Source organism: Pollachius pollachius (assembly GCF_949987615.1).
Source record: "Pollachius pollachius genome assembly, chromosome: 18".
NCBI classification, from domain to species: domain Eukaryota; kingdom Metazoa; phylum Chordata; class Actinopteri; order Gadiformes; family Gadidae; genus Pollachius; species Pollachius pollachius.
In genome coordinates, this window is record NC_136951.1 from 13,720,001 (window position 1) to 13,740,740 (window position 20,740).

At 48.6% G+C, this 20,740-nt stretch overlaps 3 protein-coding genes across 11 annotated transcripts in view; 1 reads left to right on the top strand and 2 right to left on the bottom strand.

The window, feature by feature from the left end:
* Nucleotides 1-1,432, bottom strand: lyrm5a (LYR motif containing 5a). The gene is made up of 3 exons (XM_079756057.1): nt 1,298-1,432; nt 978-1,046; nt 1-716 (listed from the first exon to the last, which is right to left on the bottom strand). The coding sequence occupies exons 2-3, from the start codon at nt 1,020-1,022 to the stop codon at nt 501-503; spliced, it is 261 nt and encodes an 86-aa protein (XP_079612183.1). The 5' UTR covers nt 1,023-1,046; nt 1,298-1,432; the 3' UTR covers nt 1-500.
* A 129-nt stretch (nt 1,433-1,561) lies between these two features.
* On the top strand, nt 1,562-11,647 carry dnai7 (dynein axonemal intermediate chain 7; the record flags this gene model as incomplete). Its single annotated transcript, XM_079755929.1, has 15 exons — nt 1,562-1,604; nt 2,655-2,746; nt 2,990-3,094; nt 3,242-3,379; nt 3,810-3,941; nt 4,253-4,356; nt 4,866-5,024; nt 6,916-6,976; nt 7,987-8,074; nt 8,258-8,421; nt 9,027-9,189; nt 9,535-9,749; nt 10,536-10,703; nt 11,002-11,115; nt 11,372-11,647. 15 exons carry the CDS (start codon nt 1,562-1,564, stop codon nt 11,645-11,647), a joined length of 2,022 nt encoding a protein of 673 aa, XP_079612055.1.
* A 466-nt stretch (nt 11,648-12,113) lies between these two features.
* The window catches only part of lrmp (lymphoid-restricted membrane protein), a 31,932-nt gene continuing 23,305 nt past the window's right edge, over nt 12,114-20,740 (bottom strand). For 5 of the 9 annotated variants that reach the window (XM_079756042.1, XM_079756041.1, XM_079756039.1 and 2 more), the window contains exons 28-39: nt 20,557-20,608; nt 20,432-20,459; nt 19,941-20,081; nt 19,492-19,626; nt 18,911-19,058; nt 18,268-18,311; nt 17,525-17,590; nt 17,088-17,146; nt 16,198-16,299; nt 14,882-15,026; nt 13,454-13,614; nt 12,114-13,011 (exon numbers count right to left, since the gene is read on the bottom strand). In XM_079756042.1, the coding sequence (XP_079612168.1) occupies nt 12,855-13,011; nt 13,454-13,614; nt 14,882-15,026; nt 16,198-16,299; nt 17,088-17,146; nt 17,525-17,590; nt 18,268-18,311; nt 18,911-19,058; nt 19,492-19,626; nt 19,941-20,081; nt 20,432-20,459; nt 20,557-20,608 (1,238 nt within the window). In that variant the 3' untranslated portion in view covers nt 12,114-12,854. The remainder of the gene's footprint in view (nt 13,012-13,453; nt 13,615-14,881; nt 15,027-16,197; nt 16,300-17,087; nt 17,147-17,524; nt 17,591-18,267; nt 18,312-18,910; nt 19,059-19,491; nt 19,627-19,940; nt 20,082-20,431; nt 20,460-20,556; nt 20,609-20,740) is intronic. The other 4 variants (XM_079756045.1, XM_079756040.1, XM_079756044.1 and 1 more) reach the window with 3 other exon arrangements.

A 20,740-nucleotide genomic window follows, 5' to 3' on the forward strand; every position in this document is an offset into this window, starting at 1 on the left:
TTACAAAATAATTATTTATTGCACCACGGGACACCAAACATTTAAATATGCATTACATAGCGACAGGCATCGAAGGACCAATCTGTGTCTATGTATTTACATTTGTATCTACAATGAAACAATGTACATCCTGTAGGCCTTCGATCAAGTTTAAAATAATAATAGTGTTGGCATCAGCATTTGCACTGAACAAAAATACGAATTACAAGGAATTGTAATTATAATTACAGTATGGCTGGGATGTTATTGTGGAAGTGTAACCCACAGTGAATGTGGAATGAATTTATAATGTCTATTCTGCAGCAAGAGTGATCAGGGGGACATGTTGTGTATGAGAGTAATCTTTCCCTGACCTATCAATCATCATTTGGGGTAACACTAAAGGCATATGGTGTTTGGAGAACAAACGGTGAGTGTTGAATGTTGAGATAAGTCCCTTAGTATAACTTGTACTAAATATAATGGGAACTCACTTTATAAGAACGCAAGCCAATTGTCCATCACTTTTCATGCTCGTCACAGTAACGGTGTTTCATGGTGCGGTATTTCCTTAAGAAGTAGAGCGCCTCCAGCTCCTTGATGACGAAGTCTCCCCTCTTCACCAGGGTCCTTATCTTCTCGGGGTCCGTCTCGTCCTTGTTCTTCATGAAGGCGTGCTTCAGGCGCTCCTTGAAATAAGTCGCTCCTTTGGGGTAGTCGCGTCCGAGATACAACAACTGGAGAGGAAGAGAGGAAGAAACGGATGGAGATGGTTTCAGGGAACGAAGTTCTGTTGTGTATCATCACATGTGTCATGTGTGTGAGAGAGAGAGAGAGAGAGAGAGAGAGAGAGAGAGAGAGAGAGAGAGAGAGAGAGAGAGAGAGAGAGAGACAGAGAGACTGAGAAACAGAGAGGGGAGGAGGCCGACACATGGTTTCAGGAATCGAAGTTCTGTTCTCCTCATGTGTCTCAGTGGTGTAGACACCTGTTCACTTACGTGCTTGTAGAGCGCAATCACCTCCGACCGGAGGGGGTTGGCCATGTTGGGGAGGGGAGGTTCACACCGCTGAGAACACAGCAAAGGTCAATACAAACTAGTACATAACAACAGATCGGAGAACTGATTTCACCAGTTATGCATACAAGGTCAACGAAAAGGAGGAACGCTAACGTTATACTATCCACTGTACACATACAGTATGTACATACATTCCCGGGGGGTCAAACACACCCTCAGTGTGTTCGGTGTGTAGCTCGGTGTGACATTAGCTAATGACGCACGTGTCTGAAAACATTTCAGTCAAATATTATAATTACTTTATCTCTTTTTATGGGGACTTCACAGCCAGCATCGCCGTTAGAAAAAAATAAATCCGGTAATCCTGTTATATTCCTCGTCCTCCTGTTTAGAAACTGAAGCTAACATGTAATCTACGGGGAGGTTGTTTACCGTTTCCGCGGGGCGTGGCCCCGACTGACGTAGGCCACCAGCACGGTTGCCAGGTTGGGCCATATTCCCCACCCAACCTGGCAACCCTGGCAAACGGTCGCGTTCGGGCTGACAGCGCATGCGCCGTATCCATGGCACCTGGGACGCCACAGACGTTGATAATCTGTGAAGATGGTGAGGAAATGCTCATTATTGTACGAATACAAGCTGTAATGGTTAACGTAGTCCTTTAATGGAGGTCATTTTGTAGTTTACTCTCTTACCAACCGCTATCAAAGCAAGCAATTAAAAGTTTTGAAAGTATAAATAAGTGTTATGTATAAAAACGTCCAACTCGGTCAGCAGTGTTGCCAGATTGGGCCAGATTCCCTGCCAAATTTGGCAACACTGGCTGCAGCGCTGGCCCAAATTGGTCGTCCATTAAAAAATGTCCCACACAAGATTCACAGTGTTATCTTTTTGGGTCTCCCTTGCTGACACTAATGTTTTGTGTCAAAGTCGGCCAAAAAGTTGGACAAAGGGGTCAGGGGATCAGCCAAAGGCGCCAAGGAGACCAAGGAGGCCAAGGCAGAGAGAGAGCGGCTCGAGAAGGAGGAGGAGGAGAGGAGGCTTCAAGAAAAAGGTAACCATCCTCACCCCTGTTCACCTCTCGCCCGACTGAGACCCCTACAGACAGTCGTTCTCAAATGGGGGTACGCGTACCCCTAGGGGTACTGTGGAGTCCTGCAGGGGCTTACTATCCTTTTTGTTTCACCCTGAGCAAGTTTCAATTCGGAAAGCTAGACAATAGAAAATCGAGAAAATGGACGAGTGGTTAAAATGTAAATCTGAAAACAAGCGCATTTAAAGCGCATCCAGAAACACCAAAATGTGGTCAGTCTTAGGAAGAATATATTTCAATGGGACTCACCTCTACATGCTCTGACCCTCCCATGGTGTTTTTCTTTTGTGGGGAAAATTTGGTCAACAGTTGCATGAAGCATAGACCCATGTTTCTCACTTAATTGTGAGTATTTGCACCCTTATAATGTTCATGTTGACAATGCCAAATAGAACACACATACATTATTTATGTTCATTTTATTATTTTCTCTCCCGAGAATGTTTTGTGCCGGTGAAGGGGGTACTCAGCTGAATAAATATCTTAGAGGGGGTACTCTAGTAGAAAGAGTTTGAGAACCACCGGTCTGGAGGTCACTGTTGGGGACTGTGTTTGTGTTGCAGAGGTGGCGCGCCTCCAGGAGGAGCAGGAGAAGCAGGAGAGGCTGGAGCGGGAGAGGAGGGAACAGGAGGAGATGGAGAGACTGGAGGCCAAGGCGAGTGGATGGCTGATAATGTGCACTCCGGAAGTAGCACGTTGAAACACCTCCTTATTTATAGCGTCCCTCGTCAAAGTAGGCCTAATCTGGTGTTTTGTGAATGTCAATTTATGAAATATTGTTTGAAATATATACAATATCTATATATATATATATATATAAATAAAATGCTTAAAAACACTCATTAAATCCATTGCCATGTTAATAATATTTGTTTATTTGTTGCCAACCCTCCAATAGGACCAAGAACGCAGAGAAGACGAGCTGAACGAAGTGCGCCATCTGCTGGAGGAAAACCAAGTTGCAGTTAAGAGATGGCTTGCTGACACTAGAGAGAAAGCCAAGGTGAGTGAGTGAGTGAGTGAGAGAGAGAGAGAGAGAGAGAGTGAGAGAGGGAGGGGGACAGGGAGGGAGGGAGAGAGTGAGAGGGAGTGGGGGGGAGTGGGAAGGAGTGAGAGAGAGAGAGAGAGTCAGGCTGCTCTGTGTGTTCAGTGGGACAGGTTCATGCTGTGTGACGGCCGACCCGACCCCTCCCAGACCCAGGAAGTGAACACCTACATCAGCCTCTGGAGGGACGACCCTGAGGTGGACGCCGTCCCGGCCCTGCAGCAGTGCTCCCTCGCCCTGCAGGTGAGAGAGAGAGTGTTGCTTGACGGGCAGGAACGTGTTCCCCCCCCCCAGCCCCGAGGTCCAGTACTTTGTATCCCAAAGTACACATGGCCGTAGCCAGTGATGAGGTCAACGAGGTTCCGGGCCTCGCTAATGTATCTCGAGCTAGAAAATAACAATTAGAAGCTAAATACAAAATGAGAACTTCTCTCTGAAATGAGTAAATGCTTCATTAAGTTGAGAATTGTGACTTTGTGTGACATCTGTGGGTGCGTGGGGGAGCTGAGCAGCTAGGGGTCAGGGCGTCTCCCCAGGCGTATTGGGATATTGGGGATTGATCCCAGAACCCTTCAGCCGGTAGTCAACCACTAATAGATAGCCCTGCACCTTAAGAGAATGGGGGGGGGCCGGGGGAGTCAGTTCAGGCATGAAGACGTGTTCGTCTCCCCAGCTGATCGAGGCCCTGGAGGAGGAGCACGAGGAGGTGCAGGAGGAGGAGCGTCAGGGGCTTCTGGAGCACATCCACTGTCTGCAGGAGCTGGTGCACCACAAGCACCTCCTCATCGCCCAGGAGGTGCTCAACGTAAGGGGGAGGAACCACACTCACTCGCGCGCACACACACACGCTCGCTCGCTTGCACGCAGGCACGCACACTCTCTCTATCACATACACACACACACACAAGCACACTCACACATATACACACTCACGACACAAACACTTACACACTTACGCTCACTTACATTTACACACACTCAGCAATTCACACACACACACACACACACACACGACACAAACACACAGTTGTAAGGATCCAACACACACCATATTTTGTTTGAATGTGTCTTTTTTATTTGATGTTATCTTTTTTTAATTTATTTTTTTCACGCTAGCACGCTGGCTCCAAGGTGGACATCGAGACAGGCAACATGGCGACGGTTGTCAGGGACGACCATGTCACCCTGTGTGTCTGGGCCAACCTCAACAAGAACCCGCGGTGTGTAACCAGCATGCTTCTAACAAACACCTCTCTCATTGGTCGGTCTGTAGGGCTTCTCTCGTTGGTCAGTCTGTAGGGCTTCACTCATTGGTTGGTCTGTAGGGCTTCTCTCTTTGGTTGGTTTCTAGGGCTTGTCTGATTGGTCGTCCATGTACAGCGCCGCATATGGAAGTGATGGTGACCATTTCCTGTGACGTGTGCCTGAAAAAACTGCTGTGCTTCGTGTCCGCGCCTGCATATCGAGCCGGTTTAAGGGAAAATAGACAAGCACACTTTTCGTGTGTCATCGAACTACTTGGGCTTCAGTTTCTGTTTCCCAGTTTCCGTTACCGTGCGCCCTTGAGCAAGATGGCCTCACCCCTATCTGCTCATAATAACATGCCACTCTTTATTCACCGTGAGGCGCCTTGGGTTGAAGTGTCTGCTGAACGGCCGCATGGGAACATAAATGTCCCCTACGTCCGCTGAGCTGGACGGATGCGGCTTTACTGTGTCTGTGTTTCCAGGTTTAAGGGCTTCCAGTTCGAGGAGGTGGGCGTGGCCTTCGAGCTCCCCAAGCCGCTGGCCCTTAGTGACGTGGCCCTCCGAATCCTCCACACCCGCTACGACCACCTGTCTCCCCACGCCAGGCTCACCGCCCTGGGGGGGCGGCCCCTCAGCAGCAGGTCCTCCTCCTGACCCTCCGTCACGCCATCACTAACCTCCCCCTCTACTGTCACTACTACCTCCATCACTAACCCCACTACTACCTCCATCACTAACCCCACTACTGCTAGTTCTACTGCTACTACCCCTGCCATTACAGGGATCCAGAGTGCGACCAATTTGGTTGCACATGCGACCAAAATATTTAAGGGTGCGACTTATATTTTTTTATAGGTCGCACTGGAGCACCTGACGCTGCCCGGGTGAACAACTAAATTCCCTTCGCAATCGCATCATCTCTCTGTGTTCTCCTGAAATCAAACTCACACTCATGGTTAGGGATGGGGATCGTGACCCGGTTCTATCAAGGACCCGGTTCCACTTTTTTCAAAACCCGAAAATCATAGTCCCGTCGTTCATTATTATTTTTTTTTGTCTTATAGGTCCTGTAACGTAATGTTGTGTCCCTCGAGTCGCGTCACGGCATTAAAATCAAATCAATCCAATCACTGCAGCGTGTCCACCAATGTTTTTGAATGGAATTGTAAGCAAAAAGGGTATTACAAGTGAAGTCTGGCAGCTAACTTTGCTCCCGAGGATGGCTGAATGGGCGTATAGGGGGGAACACAACCTCAATGGCCAAGCACATTAGCATTGTGCATCAAATAAAGACCAAATGCAGTACCTTCAAATGTCCCAGAGTTGAAAAGACTCTGTCTCCTCCTTCTCCTGTCGCACCACAGACGGGCACGTCTTAATCATCCACTCATAGTACGAGCGGTAATCGCACACACAGACATTGTCGCTAGTCCCGTCAGTTAAAAATAGTAATCCAATTGTGAAATTGGTGTTGTAATCAGCAGCATACAAGCTAGTTATCTTAAAAAGTAAATAAAGTATCAGATGTGCTGCGTGATGGTTCCACCAATTAATAGAAGAGTATCAATAGTAGTATCGATAAAGAATCGGATCGTTAAGGAGTATCAAAAATGGCATCGATATCAATAAATATTAATGATCCCCATCCCTACTCATGGTAGGATCATATTGTGGTCTAAACCAATAAGAGAAAGAGCTTGGTCGGTTCTTTGCCTCTGATTGGGTCTGGTCCTGTTCACTGCTTGCGTTTTTTTTTTAAATTGCGAACGACCTGAGCACCAGAGTAAATGAAACGGATAAAGAAAATAAATGCGACAAAAGAGGGAGAAAATTAAGCGAGGTAAAAACGTAGAATGTTTTTTTAATTAAAAAAAACTAAGCCTACTGTTCCAACCTGCCCTACTACTGAGAGTAGATATTCAGAGAGTCTGAACTACCTGCACAAGCCCTTTTATTTGGAAATGTTTTATTTTGCTTAATGTTTTAGTTTTAAATGTTCCATTTCAGCTCAGTGAAAAACTTGAAACACTTTATTTTTATTTTTATATATAATTGTGCTTCAAATAAAGCCAAGCATTTCTCTACACCTCATGCTGCGTTCCAGGCACTTTTTAGCCCGTAAGTTACGTGCTGGAACTGGGAGTGAATCGGTCTGGTACGAGTTCAAGGGTAGTGAGTTGCGGGTTTGTCTGCCGTTCCAGGGCATTTTCACGTGTAGAAGGTTGTGAAAACGTTATGGAGAGTTATGGAGAGCGATAAAAGGTGACCTTATGGTGTTAAAGGCGACGCAATGAAAAATTTGGTGCACCTAAATTTTGTGCTGGTGCACCTAAAAAAAAAAAGTTAGGCGCACCAGTGCAACCAACGCATAAAGTTAGTCTGGAGCCCTACATTAGGCCGCACTTACCACTTTACTGTTCCAACTATTGCTAGTTAAACTGCTTCTAATACTACTACTACTACTACACTTGAGTCTATTGCATATCTGAGATTGTTGAGCGTAAGGATAAATGTGGTTTGTCTTGATGACAGCACTCTGGCATTACCTCATCGTGACATGAGGTTGTCTCCTGGAATGCTTTTCAATCCACAGGTGTGCCGTGATAACTGTTTATTTAGTGACTAATTATTTAGTGGTCACTTTATTTCCTCATTTATGGTGTTGTGACACTGTAGGTTTGGTTTACAGTAAAGAAGTCATCAACAACAGCTAAACAGTTTCAGGGATTAAGAGCTGGAAGTGGTCACAAGAACACAAGTGCTCAGATGAATAAATACATGTGTCAACTTCCTGTGGAGAAATTATTCCTGCTGACTTCCTCTTAATTGTTGAGAGAATGCAGAGAATGGCAAAGCTGTAATCAGGACAAGAGGTGGCTACTGGAATTGAAGATGTGAAATTCATGATTTAACAAGGTTTTGGTGACTGCATCATCTCTTATGTGTTGTGTTTGAGTTTTTAGGTTTTCACTGTAGAAATGAGTCAAAATAAAGTATAACCCTTGAATGAGTTGGAATATCCAAACCTTTGATTATAATACCTATCAAAGATCAACTGGATAATCACAACTGCCGACAAAATACTGTACAGTTTTACTAATTATCACTAGACTGGTTAAATTGAGATCTCTAGTAGTATAGTAAATAATGTACAGTTCTGCTAGTAATACAGCCCCCACAACAGTAGTCCTCTGCTGGAACTGCTTTAAAACAACAACCTAAGCAAAGCTCACCTGCTACTGGTTGCTTCTGTCGTCTCCCAGGACGCCCAGAGGAGAGGAGGAGCTCTCCTCCAAACCAGGGTCCCCTGACCAAGGGGAGACGGGAGGAGCAGGAGGGGGAGAAGAAGGAGGAGAGGGAGGAGGAGGAGGAGGAGAAGGGGTGGGGAAGAAAGAGAGCCCTAGACACGGGAAAGAGGAGGAGGTGCAGTCGGTTCCGGGGTCCGTCAGGAGGAAGGTGAGGTCCTGTCAGGTCTGAGTGCTCAGCCGCCTACGTTATATCACATTTATATGTTTGTGTGTGTGCGTGCATGTGTGTGTGTTTATATATGTGTGTGTGTGTGTGCCGGGTGTCTGTGTCTGTGTGTGCGTGCGTGTCCCTCAGAGTGCAGGGAGCGTCCTGTCAGATAGGAGCAGCAGAACCAGGCCAGTGGAGGAACCGGAGGACCAGAAACAAACACAGATGGAAGCAAGTACGTATCAGAGTACATCTGGGGAACCCCTGCTCCTTAATGACCTTAAGTTCATCTTAAATTCACTGTCAGTCCCTTGGGATGAAGGGTGTGTGATCAATGTAAATAGTAAAACAGTGGTCTCTCTCTCTCTCTCTCTCTCTCTCTCTCTCTCTCTCTCTCTTCCCCCCCCCCCCCTGGTAGGCGAGGAGGTACCAGCCGAACCTGAGGAGCCTGACATCGTGGAGGCTGTAGACGTGGCGACGGTGGACCTGCAGCGCTACACGCCCCTGGGCGGAGTCTTCTACTGCGACGTGTTCCGCCTCCCCCCGCAGGCCACCCTGGCCAGGGGCTGGTCGCTGCGACAGGTGGAGCCACACCCTGAAGCAGCTCAGTAGAGAGGACCAGGGCAGAGCATCTCACTAGAGAGGACCAGGGCAGAGCATCTCGCTAGAGAGAACCAGGGCACAGCATCTCACTAGAGAGGACCAGGGCAGAGCATCTCACTAGAGAGGACCAGGGCAGAGCATCTCACTAGAGAGGACCAGGGCAGAGCATCTCGCTAGAGAGGACCAGGGCAGAGCATCTCGCTAGAGAGGACCAGGGCAGAGCATCTCGCTAGAGAGGACCAGGGCAGAGCATCTCACTAGAGAGGACCAGGGCAGAGCATACAGCATGCGTACATTTAGATTTACATTGAGGGCATTTAGCAGAGGCTTTCATCTAAAGTGACTTACAATAAGTACATTTGTCAGAAGAAAGAGAAACAGCAATGTATCACTGTCACTAAGGCTAAGTAAGGATGTTCATAGAACCAAGTGCCAAGCATTAACAATCGCTAGGTTAACCAATTCCCTGTACACAACAAAGATAGCTAGGTACAGTACAGTATAGAAGACAGACTAGCGATTATTGGCTACTAGCCAACAGTACCAAGCAGTGTTTAACCCAGGACGGCCTGTGTCCCCACCAGGTGCTTGAGAGGGGGCTGGAGGCTCTCCCCTACCCAGAGGAGAGCTCCGAGACCCAGCCCGACACCTCCCCCGAGGCCCCTGAGCCCGTGGGGCTGTCCCTCACCGTGCCCGACTACGTCCTGCTGCTGAAGGCCCCCAATGTGGCCATCTGGGACCCCACGGGTAGGGGCCCGCTGGGAACCCAACATGCCGGGCCGAAGTGGACGTTATACAGCGCATATCGAGCTAGCTACATTTATAGCATTCATAGCGGACGCTTTCATCCTTATACCTTACAACGGTGTGGCATGTGTCTCCGGAGGCAGAGCGGGCTGGCTGTTAACTGGAAGGTTGCTAGTTCGATCCCCGGCTCCTGATTGGAGCCGGTTAGAAAAGCGCTGTATGAATGCAGTCCATTGTGAGTGATTTAGTCAAGAGCGCATGATTTATATGCATATACACATCGTCACCTCACTGTCCGGTCTGACTGTTGACTGACTGTTGACTGACTGTTACCCGACTGTTCAGCCATCCAGTGGACGACGGCGGGTGTCAGCGGCGTGTCGTACGAGGCGGACCAGGCCCGGGTCTCCTTCAAGATGGGCTCCTTCCGGGCCTTCGTGCTGCTGCAGGAGACGTACTGCCTGCTGCCCCTGGAGGCCTGGACCCTGCAGCCGCTGGGGCCGGACTCAGCGCGGCTCAGGGTCACCTCAGCGCTCATCACTCTCAGCATCACCGTCAAGGTGGGGGGGACCACCACCTTCAAAACAAATCCCCCCCCTCATAGTGCACTGTTTTGGAATGGTTCATTAAAGGACCTCTTGGTTGAGTGTAGCTGAATGAGCATCTTTCATGGACGACTTTTGAGGAGAGACTAGCTCACTCACACTCTTTCACACTAAGTTTCCCTAATTGCTATCGAATAACAATTATTTATCGATCTAAATAATCACTCCCAGTAATAAACAAATAATATCTAGTGAAGAACAATTTGGTCCCAATTTTGGATTGACTTGAGTACTTTAGTAATTTTGATATAGATTTATTTGTCATTGCACAGGAAAACAACGAAATTCATTGCACTCACGTACTGGACTCATTAAAAAAAGAAAGATAGCATAATAAATAGTCAATAAAATGAAATAATACATTCTCATCTCATTCACATTCATGTCGTCGTACACTATACCATCAACTCAGTGCCATTGTATGCCTTTAAACAGTAGTGCAAAATATATAAAGTGCAGAGCATTGCATTAGGTGTGGATGTCACTGATTAATGCTGTCAGAACTAGTTGGTTTGTTTTCAGGTCAGCGTTGAGTATGGTGATACCTTTGGGATAGAAACTGTTCAGGAATCTTGTGGTGCGTGTTCTGATTGACCTGCAACGTTTCCCTGAGGACAGCAGTCCAAACAGATAATAGGCAGGGTGGAATGAGTCTTTCAGAATGTTGTGTGTAGTACTTGAGTGTGTCTGCTGCGTTGGCGTGTGTTAACAGGTCTTAGCATGTGTTTACGTGTGTTGCAGGGGCACCAGTGCATGCTGCAGGTGGAGCAGGAGGGGGTCCTCTCCCACCTGCAGGGTCAATGGATGGGCTGCGGGGCTCTGAGGAAGGCCATGGCCAACGCCGGCGTCAACCTCTTCGTTAACGAACACACGGACCGATACATCCGCTCCTGTGGCAAGGTGGGCACTGTGAGAACTAAAAGATGACCTGAACAGATTGGAGCTGGGGGCAGAGTGGAGACAGACAGACTGGAGACAGACTGGTGACAGACTGGACCAGGAGACAGACGGACTAGAGCTGGAGACAGACAGACTGGAGGCAGACAAACTGGAGACAGACTGGAGCAGGAGACAGACTGTAGTTTGAGACAGACAGGTTCAGCACCCTCTATCATAGAGGGTGCTGAACCTGGGTATCGAACCCAGTACTGTTCGCCCCTTGGTGGTAACGTCCTCAACCCTCCCCTGATCCTGTGGTTCTTCCCAGGACCCTCTTAGTGAGCACACTGCCTACGAACAGATGGCCCTCCAGGCCTCTGCCGTGGCCTTCTCGTGGAGCCAGTGGAACGCCAGGTGTGGAGGCGAACACATGGTTGTACAGGTGAGACGAAGCAAACACGTGGTCCTACAGGTGAGGAGAACACGTGGTCCCACAGGTGAGGAGAACACGTGGTCCCACAGGTGAGGAGAACACATGGTGGGTAAAATGGAACTGGAAAAATCTGCACATTTAGGAAACAAGGGTGCGCGAAATGGAAAGAATAATGGGACAGAACCTCATGATTACCATTGTGACTCCGGACGTTTCCAGGGCTCCTCATCCACCACCCGCTCTCTTCCCCACCCCTCCTCCCCAGGCGTGTGAACACCACGGCCCCGCCCTGGTCCCCGGTGGCCCCTGGAGCCTGTACCTCTTGGGGGCCCAGCGCAGCCAGAAGCTGCAGATGACCGAGGAGAGCCCGGCCTTCTCTGCCGAAATCAGCCCCGACACAGAGTTCCACTCCACCTTCCTCCACACGCTGCGCGACGACCTGAGCCCCGAGGGCGGGGCCATGACCAAGACCTCCCACTTCCTGTTTGTGGACACGGTGCAGAGCCTGCTGTGCGCCACCAGGCTGCTCAACTACTGTTGAAGTGCGACAAAGTAGGACGACAGCAGGAGCTTTCTCTGTTGAAATGGGGTTCATAGACCCTTTACATAGCAGGACAAACAGGCTCACTCATAACCCACATTTAGTCTGGTCCTCTCATTTACAATGACGTTGGTCTATTACTCATGCCCTGATACGTGAAAGAAGCAGACCCATAGTTCATGTGATGAGGAGGGCCTGTCTTTGTCTGGCTACACCATTGTGAAAGGGTCCTTTGCAGTAACCTTGTGGCCCCTGTAGTGCAGTGCGGTCTCTAGGGTCTGATGTGAGCGCTGGTTACTTTAGTGTCATCCGGTTTGAAGGGACAGAGTGCCGATCTGATGTGAGTTCTGGGGCAGGATATCCCGGTTTAGACTGACGTAACAGATCGAGTTGTATATTTAAATAGTAGCTACGTAGTATGAAGTGAGTTAGATTAGAAACACACCTCACACTGATTTTTCTACAATTGGCGACTTTATTTGTGAAAAGTTTCAAACAACCTCTTTGGAATATACAAAAAGCGTAGGACTTTAAAAACGGTGCACAGCACGGCAACAACTGAAAACAAAAATCTGTTTGGTGCTTCACTCACTCATGATCAAAAACAATCCGTTCATGGAAACAAAGATTTTTATAAATAGATTGTAATTATATTTCAAAAAACACAAATAAAACGTTATTATTAGCGGTGTTATATTACTCTTAAAGGATTGCTCCGGGTCCCATTGAGAAATAATATCCTGGTAAAAAGGAGAAAGGTCGATTCTTCCTTCCCCTTCCGTGTAAAGTGGAACATTCCACTAGGCCCACACAGTATCAGACCTTCCTTGTGCTTATTGAACGGGGGAGTTCTCAAACGTCCTCTGAAGAGTTATTGATCTGCACCGATCACATCTTCTGGAATCGTGTCGGAGACAAAACGAGTCGTCCAGCTCACAGGATGAATGAATAAAACAGTGATCGTTCCTTCAAGTGTTCATCTTGTCGTATTATTCAAACACAAACACGCCAACGCACACACTAAGTGAATCTACTCTGGTCAAACGTGATGTGTAAATACCCCAGGGATGCCCCTGCTGTGCATCAGCCAGTCTGTATGATGGACCCCCCCCCCACACACACACACACACACACCCCACTAAAACCATCCACAGGCGTGAGGACCGTCATGTCGATGATCCAGGGGCCCCCAGTCCCCTGGATCAGTCTACGGGCCGGGGGCTAGACGGGGGGCTGTCCGTTGTGGCGGAGCCCGGTGTAGGGCCACAGCAGCTGCTGGATGGTCATCCAGGAGTCGCCGGTGCCCACGGGCGCTGCGTCCACCGCCGGCTGCATCACCAGGCAGGCCAGCAGCGCCAGGAGACCTGCAGGGACACGGGGACACGGGGACACTTACTTCCGGCTGCTTTCAGATCAGGGACCCTCACCCAGAGAGACCACCCCTCACTCATACATTAGAGGACAGTTACTACCGGCTGGTCTTCCTCACCCGGAGAGACCACCCCCTTACTCATACGTTACCGTACAGTTACTCCCGGCTGGTCGCCCTCACCCAGAGAGACCACCCGTCGTTCATACATTAACGGTTGAGGGGACCCCAAATCCCTTTAAGACTTAGTTACTGGATTGAAATGAATGAGAAATATATTTCTACTGTAGCACAAAAGGTTTCACAGTTCAAGTTCAATTAAGACTGAAATACGAATTAACCAATAAATAAACATAATGGTAACATGAACAAATCTACACATGCATTCAGAACATGCGGTTTAATAATGGGTTTAATAACGTCTGAAGTTCACTGACCTGCCAGCACCACCACCATGGCCAGCCACAGCCAGAGGCCCCGCCCACCTCGGACCCCCCCTGAGGGGCCCCCCGCCCCCTTGGCGTGGGAAAGTACGGAGTGGGACAGCGACGGAGACACCAGGGCGTCCGACGCAGAGGGACCAGGAGACGAGCTGGGACTGGAGGCGAAAGAGAGGGGAGCCAATCAGAGACAGGGGAGCCAATCTGACAAAGAGAGGGGAGCCAATCAGAGACAGGACGGAGCGAGGGGAGCCAATCAGAGACAGAGAGAGCCAATTAAAGACGGGAATATGTGCGGACAAAGACAGGAGAGGTGTGGATAGAATCGACAAAGGGGGAGGGAAGAGGACTGGAAGGAGAGAAAGACAGGAATTAGTGTCAAGGAAGTGGAGAAAGAAAAAGGGAGAGGGAGTAAAGAGTAGGAGGCAGAAGATGAGAGCGAAGCGGGGAAGGACAGGGACAGTAGGATGAGAGGGAAGGCGGCGAGGTCCAATTGAGGAGTAAGAAGCAGCCAAATGGAAGTATGGAAGGACTAAGCCTGAAGTGAGAGAGGAAGTCTTCATGACCAACAGCAGTCAGTGCAAGGGCCCACTTGCAGGGATGTTGTTTGACGGTTAGTAAATCTCAAATAGCAAGCAACTGCAACAGATCATTGATCGACCGATGGAATAGCTGCGACATTCGGACAAAAACACATTCTCCCAGACGGACCCTGAACCACGAAGACGGCTTTGAAACATCCACCACACAACCGACCAATCATCAGTGGTCACCAGCAACACAACAGTGAAGTGCATGGGGCTGAAAGGAGAGCTTTGAGGAAGGAGAGGGCCACCGGGGGGGGGGGGGTGATGTGAGCGGTCGATGATCCTTGAAAGAAGACATTCATTCTGTTTATTTTTCCCGCTCAGTTACATTCCACCTTTCACGCTTCACTTACAGAATCACAAAAAGCTCTTCCTGTTTCCTGAAAGACGTGAAGAGAAATTGAAAGAGAAGAGAAGTTTGTTTGTTTCAGTGGCAGGGAATCGATGAGCATAGAGTTAGCTCCCGGTGGCAAACAGCGACCACAGCAAACAAATACAGCAAAACTGGAATCGGCCGTGCAGCAAAAGACGGTTTAGCACACGTATAGTTAGTGACAAGACATTCAACGGCGGACTGGTTAGTCGACAAGATCACGGCGTTGCATGCTGGGATGTCGCCGTAACACCCGTCACAGACCCAGCAGGGGAAGGACAGCTAGGATGGGCCAGCAGGGGGCACTGTCTGGATTGGATTTCTCCCTTCATTGTGACCAAAATCCCCAGAGCCCAAAGAGCAGCATGAGAAGCTAGTCGGATAGAGGACCAGAAACATCTGCTAGCCAACCGTGGCCAAGCTTCGGTGTGGTTAGCCAGCAGTGGCTAGCTTGCGGTACCCCACCCTGGGGTGTGTAGCAGGGACTAACGTCTTGGTGGGCATAATGAAGGAGGTCAGCTTGTGGCCCAGTTCAGTGAGGCTGGACCTCCTCTTCTCGGCCTCTGGGGGGTCAGGCGGCTCCTTCCACTGAAAATCGGAGAAGCTGGCCCTGGGGGCGAGGGAGGACCACACATTTACATGCAAAACACATTCAATAAAAGAAAGTCAGGGGAGTGGTCCTGCCACACATTTGATTTGCCTCGCCACCTGGGTCCCACTCCAACTAAATAGACCTTACATTCATCAGACACAACACTGTACACACAAATACTCATGTGTACACACACACACACACACACACACAAACACACACACACACACACACACACACACAAAAAAGTAAAACCGATCCACACAGACTGAAGACAGCCAAACACAAACACGTGCATGTAATCCATTCAAATTCCAGAATGCATTCATGCAAAGTCATGCAAACGAAGGAAACCAAGGAAAGGTTTCCAAACGTTCACACACACCGGCAGAGAAGAGACAAGACAACATTTAGGGGTTGTCTACTTCGATTGGAATTTTGATGGGTGTGCGTTGCAAATTCAACAAAATGTTTTTATAGCTACATGTTTTTAAACTACAATTTTGTAGATAAAATAAAATGGGCAAAATAAACAGCAGCCAAACACTGATAAGGACAGATCGACTTTGCAAGGGCATCCATGAACTAGAACATCCCCTCGGTCACCCTGGCAACCGGTCGCCAACCCATGAGGCTCCGTTACTGACGGACAGGAATCACTCGTCAGAAAAGACATCCGACATGGTTGCCTCCTGGCATCACCACCATGTTTAGTAGCAGCGGTTTAGACCTGAAGCCTGGTTAAGACCTAAAGCCTGGCTTAGACCTAAAGCCTGTTTTAGACCTAAAGCCTGGTTTAGACCTAAAGCCTGGCTTAGACCTAAAGCCTGGCTTAGACCTAAAGCCTGGCTTAGACCTCAAACCTGGCTTAGACCTCAAACCTGGCTTAGACCTCAAGCCTGGCTTAGACCTTAAGCCTGGCTTAGACCTCAAGCCTGGCTTAGACCTCAAGCCTGGTTTAGACCTCAAGCCTGGTTTAGAATCTAAAGCCTGGTTGAGAATCTGAAATCTTGCTTAGTTCCGAATCCTGGCTTAGATTTAAAACCTTGTTTGGATATTTAGATCTAAAGCCTGGTTTAGATATTTAGATCCAAAACCTGGTTTGGATCTAAATCCTGATTTAAAAATCCCTTAGCAGGGCCTCAGCCTCGGGAGGCCGGGGGCATGCCTCGCTCGGCATGCGTCTTACCCGTTCAGCGAGGCCAGGCCCGGTTCGTCCGGGTCCCCCCAGGCCCCGGAGCTAATGAACCGTTTGAGCGGAGGCCGCAAGCCGCTCTTTCCCGGCACGTTCCTGCAAAACGGCCGCAGCACACCACAACAGCAGACAGCGTCAAGGCAAAGCACCACAGGGCCCCGTTGAGGCCACGCTGGGCCACGCTGGGGCTTGCAGCAGGCCTGACCACCCTCCTCCAATAAACCACCAGGAACACCAGGGGCAGCCCTCCCTCTTACCCTTAATTTAATACTCTCCCCCAACTCTTCTGTTTTTGCCCTGCAGTGGTGGAACGAGCTCCAAGCCGACATCAGGACCGCAGAGTCACTCAACAGCTTCCTCAAATGACTCACTTCTTCAGAGTTTAGCTAAACTCTGCAAAGCCCCCACCCTTACCACCCCCTCACACACTTCTCTTACCCACTTATTGCATGTTGTACGTCCTTGCACTAAAAAAAAAGAAATTGTACTCAGCATTGTGAAGCATCTTATCCTAGCTATCTTTGTTGTATACAGGGAATGGGTTAACCTAGCGTTTGTTGGTGCTTGGTACTTGGTTCTATGAACATCCTTACTGTACCGACAGGGATATAGTGTTGTTTCTCTTTCTTCTGACAAATGTGCTTATTGTAAGTCGCTTTGGATAAAAACGTCTGCTAAATGCCCTGAATGTAAATGGTAATGTCTCCCACACCCAAACAACTCCAGGTTCCACTCTGTGTCAGGAAACACCAACCTCTGCAGTTAGTCCTTCAGACACACGTCACCAGGCGCTCATCTGGAGCAGCGACAGAGGGTTCTACGTGAGGGGTGAGTGTGCTCAGAGGAGTGGGTTGAATAAAGAGTTATAGTCAGTGGGTACCCACCAGGGAGACCTTCTGGTGAGCCGCTCCGCCTCACTCTCCGACAGGTCCTGGGTTTTGGTCTGCATGGGAAAACAGGAACACAGAGTCACGGACTGGAGTAATCAGTGCCCCAATGATGACCCCAGGCTACGGTCAAATTGTTTATAGGCATACATTTATGCTGATGCTCATGCGTGTGGTTGTTCATTAAAGCCTTGATTAGAGATGCATGACCATTGTTTTCCTGAATGTATTTTAGGTGAAAGTGTGTTGCAAACTAAACATAGCTATATAGCATGCGTAGTGAGGCTATACTGAAAGGCAGATGGGAGAGTACATCTGTACAGTGAATTATTATAATTATGATATCATAAATCTATCCATTAGTACTGCCTTAATATAACCCAGCTCTAACAGGTGACTAAATCACACACACACACACACACACACACACACACCGAGTCGAAGCCGGGTGACCCTCCGGAGCGTGGGATAGCTGCGATGCTGACCCGCCGCGCAGAAGGCTGTAACACATCAACATCACAATCAACCCCCTCTTCTGTTAACACTGATATAATCAGTAAGCCATGCAAACACCAAGTAGGATATCATATTGCACACTTGATTGGCTAGGTTAAACCATAACCCATGACCTGCAGTCCTTAAAGGGATAGTCTACACTCAACGCAGTCATGGGTCACATGTCCATGGTCATAGCAAGTTAGCCAGACTAGTTAATACATCTCTTAATGTTCTGTTTATGTAACGTGTTGTTCCTAGAATGCTAATTAGATACAAATTATCCGAAAAGCTTTGGCTAAATACATATGATGCATTACAAATGAGGTTTCATGTTATAATAAAAGGAGTTTATCAAGGATCCTGATTATCTTTCATAATTTAGTTATATATATATATATATATATATATATATATATATATATATATATATATATATATATATATATATATATATATATATATATATATATATATATATATATATATATATATATATATATAGGGTGTGTGGACCAGCAATGAAGTTTTAAACCCTGCTGCCCCAGTTAAAGACATTTGTCAGAAAACTGGAACAAGGAGTATATATTCAGTGTTAAAATAAACCAAAGACATCTATCTGCCTAAAAAAAAAACACAGAATGAGTGAGGGAGTGAGTTAAAGACAGAGAATGATGCCTACCTTGTAGTACTGCGAAGATGACAGTGATTTTCCTCGGAAGTCCGCTGTAACCAAATGCGTTCAGTCATTATGCACATTTGTCTACATTTGCAGTTTAGAAATGAAACCGTCCGCGTGTGTGTCTCTTTAAAAGAACCTCCTTTAAATTTCACCAAATATGGTAACACATCCAGTCCCACTGCTGCTGCTGATATAAAACAACCCAATCTCCAAGGTGCCATTACACGGTGCTGACCAGTACCAGTGATGCACATCCCTGATCGGACCTCCGTGACGGCACCATACATGGGTCTGACCCGACCCTACATGGGCCGTCCCAAGTCGCTCACCAGCCTCCCCAAAAGACTCGAGACTCGAGTCTCGAGATTTGTTCAGAGTTCGGCTAGACTCTGCATACCCTCCCCCCCTTACCCCCCGCCCCCTCTAACACACCTTATTGTATGCTGCACGTCCAGGCAATTCATTGTGTAGCATCTTATCCTAGCCTACTTATCCTAGCCTTATCAGCAGTATATTGTTGTTTCTCTTTCTTCTGACAATGTACTAATTGTAAGTGGCTCTGGATCAAAGCGCCTACTGAATGCCCTCAATGTAAATGTCCAAAGGTAGGGTTTGGTGCTGGTCGGAGGGGTTCCCGGCATACCTTTGTCGGTCTGCGAGCCGAAGGAGCGCTCGTTCTGCATGAGCGTCTGCCGCAGCTCCACCAGCTCTGTGTGCTCCTTAGTGTACATCCTCTTCAGGTTCTCCACGTGCTGGAACATCACCTCCACCGCCCGGCCCACGCGGTGCTCCTGAGGGGCCGGGAGACCGCGTCAGAGCGGAGCGAGGGGAGGGGGGGGGGGGAACACCGCACACAATGAAAAGTCTGGCTGTTTGACTGTGTGACCGTTTCAGTTATGGCTGTTCAATGCCCTCCTATTATCCATTGAGCTGCATTACGTCATTTCATACAGAGGCAAAGAGGGCTCGTTGGGAACACGATAATGACAGACCTCAGGGACTCCTTGTCAGACAGACATTGGGGGCTCGAACCCAGAACCTTTTGGCTGGGAGTCAAACCCCCTGCCCACAGACTAGGAGCCGGGCATGAGCACCCGGCTGTAGGCCAGGTTCTGTCTCGGGGGTCCCACTAACCAGGGACAGGTAAGTGGGGTCCACCAGGGAGCGATAAGTGGGGGGAACAGACATGACTTGGTAGATCTCAGGGACCGGTAAGGGACTGACCTGGTGGATGGCCCCCAGCATCTCTGAGCGGCTGGAGACGCGGGTCATGGACTGGATCAGGATCTCCAGGTTCTTCTGCAGCCGGTGGACGATCTCAATGGACTGGCTGTCGTCGTCGCACAGCGGGATCAGAGCCTGGGGAGGGGGGCAGGTGCATTATGGGAAAGCAGGCCCACCGGGTGGTGAAAGAGGGGGGTCCTTGGTGCCCCCCCCCCCCCGGGCAGGCCCTTCTGGCCAAGGGACCCCCAAAGCCTCATTACTCCAGTCAGGAAAGGTTGATAATCAACCTCTATCAGTCTTCAAACTAACTAATGAAATACAATTGAAAAACACACCCACACACACACACACACACACACACACACACACACACACACACACACACACACACACACACACACACAGACACACACACACACACACACACACACACACACACACACACACACCTGCAGTAGACCCTGGCAGCTGGAGATCTCCTTGCGGACGTTCTCCTCCGCCAGGTCCCGGGACCTCTCCTCCAGCCTCAGGCGTTTCTCCAGCGTGAACAGGTCGCACTTGAAGCCCAGCGACAGCCGCTGGAACTCCACCTGCGGAGTTGGACCAAGGAGAGACAGCCGGTAACATCCTGTGACACACGCTGAATGGACACGCCAACGCCACGAGAGGCTAACAACACGCTAGGGTAGCACAACAACGTTAAAATGTACAATTATTAAAAATGTATAAAACGCTTCAATCCATACGAACGACTGCATTGAATAAAGTATTCATTGTAACGATTAAACAATATAAGGTAAGTCAATCAAATGGGCTGATCGTTTTGCTTACGTATGCTGACAAACCCATTAGAAGATAACTTCCCCTACGCTGACTAAACTATGCACTCAACATCTTATAACAATGCAGTGCTTTAAGGGTCGCTTCATGCCAGCCTCACCTCGATTTCCTTGTCCGTCTGAGATTGGCTGTGAGGTAACGAAACAACAAAAGGTTTTCCAGTGAGATTTCCATAACACCGACACAAACAGAACATTTGCTCGCCAGCGTTCCTCGTTCCATTACCTCTGTCGCTCCTCCTTTACCACCTCACTGCCGTCGGAGATCACAGACGTCTCTGGAAGAAAAGAAGGCTCTGTAAGGAAACCCAAGGAGCTCAGGGGACAACAGACAGGAGCAACAGGACAGCAAAGGATTTCTGGGTGGCAATTTGTCAAAACAAAACCTTATAGCTCCCAAACTGTTGCAA